Source organism: Bidens hawaiensis, unplaced genomic scaffold (genome assembly GCF_021521415.1).
Source record: "Bidens hawaiensis isolate Kalapana, Puna unplaced genomic scaffold, B.hawaiensis_p1.1 tig00039116_1, whole genome shotgun sequence".
NCBI classification, from domain to species: Eukaryota; Viridiplantae; Streptophyta; class Magnoliopsida; order Asterales; family Asteraceae; genus Bidens; species Bidens hawaiensis.
Window position 1 is genome coordinate 145,148 of NW_027505595.1, and position 3,946 is coordinate 149,093.

Consider the following 3,946-nt stretch of genomic DNA (forward strand, 5'->3'; position numbering starts at 1 on the left):
TTCGTCATTTTCTTGAAGTTGTTTTTGTCATTATTCTCGCTATCCTAACACTGTTTGTCGAAATACTGAAATTATCTTTAGCATAAAAAAAGCATCATAGTTATTTTTTTTTTTATTTTTGGTCAAAACAATTTGTGCCCACCGTGGGGCAATTGGTGTTTTACTTATTGAAGTTTTTTCTGAAAATTATTTTCAATCACTTGATTTCAAAACTTGTGGCAAAAATGGCTTCACGATCCAACCAATATTCTTCTTCGATTCTTGCTTCATTATCTAGTGTGCACTTTCCACCCCCTCCATTGACTGCTGCTCCAACTACCAACACCACAACTGCAGGATCTTCATCCTTCAGACCGGGGACATTATCGGCCGATGCTCCAGTCCTTATTTCCAACAACGACATCCTTACGATGTTTTCCCAAGTCCAACAACAGATGAAGGAGCAGCAGAAGACCCGGAAAATGTTGTTAAATGAAACGGAGAAGATCAGGAAGGAGTTAAGAAACTCAGCACAAACATCGCTTACTGCGTTTCATCCCAGGATCCTAGACTATGAGACTCCAAGATCCTCAACCAATCTCCTCTCAGTACAGCCTGGCTTTATTGGCTTTATGCCGAGTGGCCCGACAGAGACTACAAGGGTTACCACAACCAAGGATCCCGGAAACATATCGGGATCCTCGAATTTGAATATTGGTATTTCTAACCCTTTGAATAATGATTTACCTGCTAATAATATTGTAGTTTTGCAGGATACTGAGATCTCCCCAGCTATAGCAAAGGAGATGTAGAAACTTCGAGATATGATAGCTAATGTACCAAGAGTGGTACAACCTATCCCAGAAGTGTCTGCTGCCAGTCACAGGATCTTGAGATTTGCACCTCTTATTTGTGATGCTGAGATCCCGAAGCGGTTCCAGACGCTTAAGATGAAGCTTTTTGATGGAACTACTGATCCTGAAGAGCATATCACTCAATATAGAGAAGCATGCTTGTGCAAGGTATTTGGTTCCACTCTTACAGGAGCTGCTTTGATATGGCTGTTGAATGTCCCTGCATACTCAATAACTTCATTCTGTCATTTAGTTAACTTATTTAATAACCAGTTTTCTTATAGCAGAACCTTTGAATGTCTAACTAACGACTTATACAAGGTTGTCCAAAATAATGATGAAATGCTTGGGGATTATGTGAGCAGGTTTGGTAGAGAATCCTTGGAATACTCAATTTGGATGTAGCAACGCCGTCCAAGCTTTGAAAATGGGTTTAAGGAAGGATTCCCCTTTTATGAGGATCTTGTGATGAACCCATGTAGAAATTTGGATGAAGTCAGAAACTAGGCTCTAAGATATATCAGGCTCGAAGAGGATAGGTTGATACAGAAGAAGGCTGAAACACCTTCCAGCTATAATAATACTAATAGGAAGTCTGAATATTTTTCTTTCAAATTGTATAAAAATAACCCATATGCTAAATTTGACAAAAGAGTAAATGCTGTAGATGAAGAGGATGACATTGATTATCCTCAATTATCTAAATACTCGTTTTCTATTGATACATCTGGAGTAATGTGTGCAATGTAGTATCTAAGAAATAAAGCTCGCTATCCTAGGAAAAATGACAAGAAGTCCACTTGGAAAGATAAATCAAAGTGGTACGCCTATCATGAGGATTTTGGTCACGTAATAGAAGATTGTATCGCTTTGCGAAAAGAGATTTGTCATCTCTTGAGAAAAGAATACCTGAAAAATATCCTGGGAAAGAAAAAGGATCGGGATACCGACATAAATCCTTAACGTTCTCCTCCCCCTCTGGCCGATGCTCAGACCATTAACTTCATTTCTAGGGGATCGGATATATGTGGGACCTCTTATTCTTCTGCTAAGATATTGGCAAAAGAAAACAAAATGGAGAGACTAGTGAAAACCACCAGCCTAAGTGACATAAATATTGTAACATTCGATGAAGACGATAGATATCATGTCATTGATCCCCATCACGATGGTTTGGATATAACTTTATATATCGCTAACCATTTTGTTCTCATGATACTGATAGATGTTGGAAGTTCTGTCAACATCATTCAGCTTGAGGCACTGAAAAGAATGTGGATCCCTGAATCCGAGATCATCAAGAGATCCTCAGTCTTAGTGGGCTTCATCGGTGAAACCAAGAACACAGTGGGAGACATCAAGCTGCCAGTCTATGTCGTAGGAGTGAATTCGATTCAAAGATTTTGTGTTATTGATTCTCTTTCTTGTTTTAATATTATCTTAGGCAGGCCTTGGATTCATGACATGAAGGTTGCCCCGTCAACATATCACCAATGTGTCAAACTTCCTACTCCATGGGCAGTTGTGAAGATCAAGAGTGACCAACAGGAAGCTAAGGATTGTTATACTACATCCTTGAAGGCATCAACTAAACCTGCTATAGCATAGCAATCAAAGAAAATGGATCCTATGATACTGGGGACAGAGGAAGAAGATGTCAAAGAAGTATCCCTGGATCCCGGGGATCCTGAGATAAAAGTTCTGGTTGGCTCCAGCATCCCAGTAGATATCCGGGATGACTTACTAACCTTATTGTAGGAAAGAAGATCTAGATTCGCCTGGAAAGATGAGGATATGACAGGTATCTTTAAAGATATCATAACCCATAAACTTGGTATTTATAATTCTTTCAGGCCAGTACAACAGAAAAGAAGAAAATTTTCCCCTTAAAGAAATTTTATTATCCAAGAAGAAGTGGAAAGACTTCTAAAGTCAGGAATGATAAGAGAAGTGAAGTTTCCCCGGTGGCTAGCCAATGTAGTAGTGGTCCAAAAAAAAGAATGGGAAGAGGAGAGTATGTGTTAACTTCACTGATCTTAAGAAGACTTTTACTAAAGATCCTTTCCCATTACCCCACATCGACTCAATGGTGGATGCGACTGTTGGACATGAGATGCTGACATTTGTGGATGCCTCCTCGGGATTTCAGCAAATCCAGATGAAGCCTTCTGATCAGGAGGATACTGCATTCATTACTCCCTCAGGTATTTATTATTATATTGTCATGCCTTTTGGTTTGAAAAATGCAGGTGCAACATACCAAAGGCTAGTTAATATTATGGTCAAAGAAAAGATCGGGGATACCATGGAGGTATATATTGATGATATGGTAGTAAAATCCAAAAGAGCAGAAGACTACGCCAAGGATCTCCAAGAAGCATTCGATATCCTGGATCAGTATAATATGAAGCTCAATCCCTCCAAGTTTCATTTTGGAGTGGGAGCAAGCAAATTCTTGGGTTACATGGTGACCAAGAAGGGAATAGGATCAAGCCTAGAACAAATAAAAGCTATTCTGAACCTAAAATCTCCTACAAATGTTAAAGATGTTCAGAGATTGACAGGGAGGATAGCTGCTCTTAACAGGTTTATTTCTAGATCGTCAGAAAAGTGTAAAGATTTCTATGATATTTTGAAGAGAAATAAAAAGTTCGAATGGACTGGGAAGCATGAAGAAGCCTTCCAAACATTAAAAAATTATCTTTCTACGACTCCATTATTAATGAAGCCAGAGGGCAATGAACCCTTGTCATTATATCTTGTCATTAATGAAGCATTCATTAGTCCCTCAGGTATTTATTATTATATTGCCATACCTTTTGGTTTGAAAAATGCAGGTGCAACATACCAAAGGCTGGTTAACATGATGTTCAAAGAAAATATCGGAGATACCATGGAGGTATATATTTATGATACGGTAGTAATATCCAAAAGAGCAGAAGACCACACCAAGGATCTCCGAGAAGCATTCGATATCCTGGATCAGTATAATATGAAGCTCAATCCCTCCAAGTTTCATTTTGGAGTGGGAGCAAGCAAATTCTTGGGTTACATGGTGACCAAGAAGGGAATAGAAGCAAGCCCAGAACAAATAAAAGCTATTCTGAACCTAA

General features: G+C 38.9%; 1 protein-coding gene across 1 annotated transcript; it reads left to right on the forward strand.

The window, feature by feature from the left end:
* Positions 1-1,907: 1,907 nt before the first annotated feature.
* Positions 1,908-2,441, forward strand: LOC143614177 (uncharacterized). The gene has a single exon (XM_077087687.1). The coding sequence runs from the start codon at positions 1,908-1,910 to the stop codon at positions 2,439-2,441; it is 534 nt and encodes a 177-aa protein (XP_076943802.1).
* The last annotated feature ends 1,505 nt before the right edge of the window (positions 2,442-3,946 follow it).

Bases quoted from the DNA above. Each gene is read 5' to 3' on its own strand.
- LOC143614177 (XM_077087687.1), top strand. From the start codon at position 1,908: ATGGAGAGACTAGTGAAAACCACCAGCCTAAGTGACATAAATATTGTA.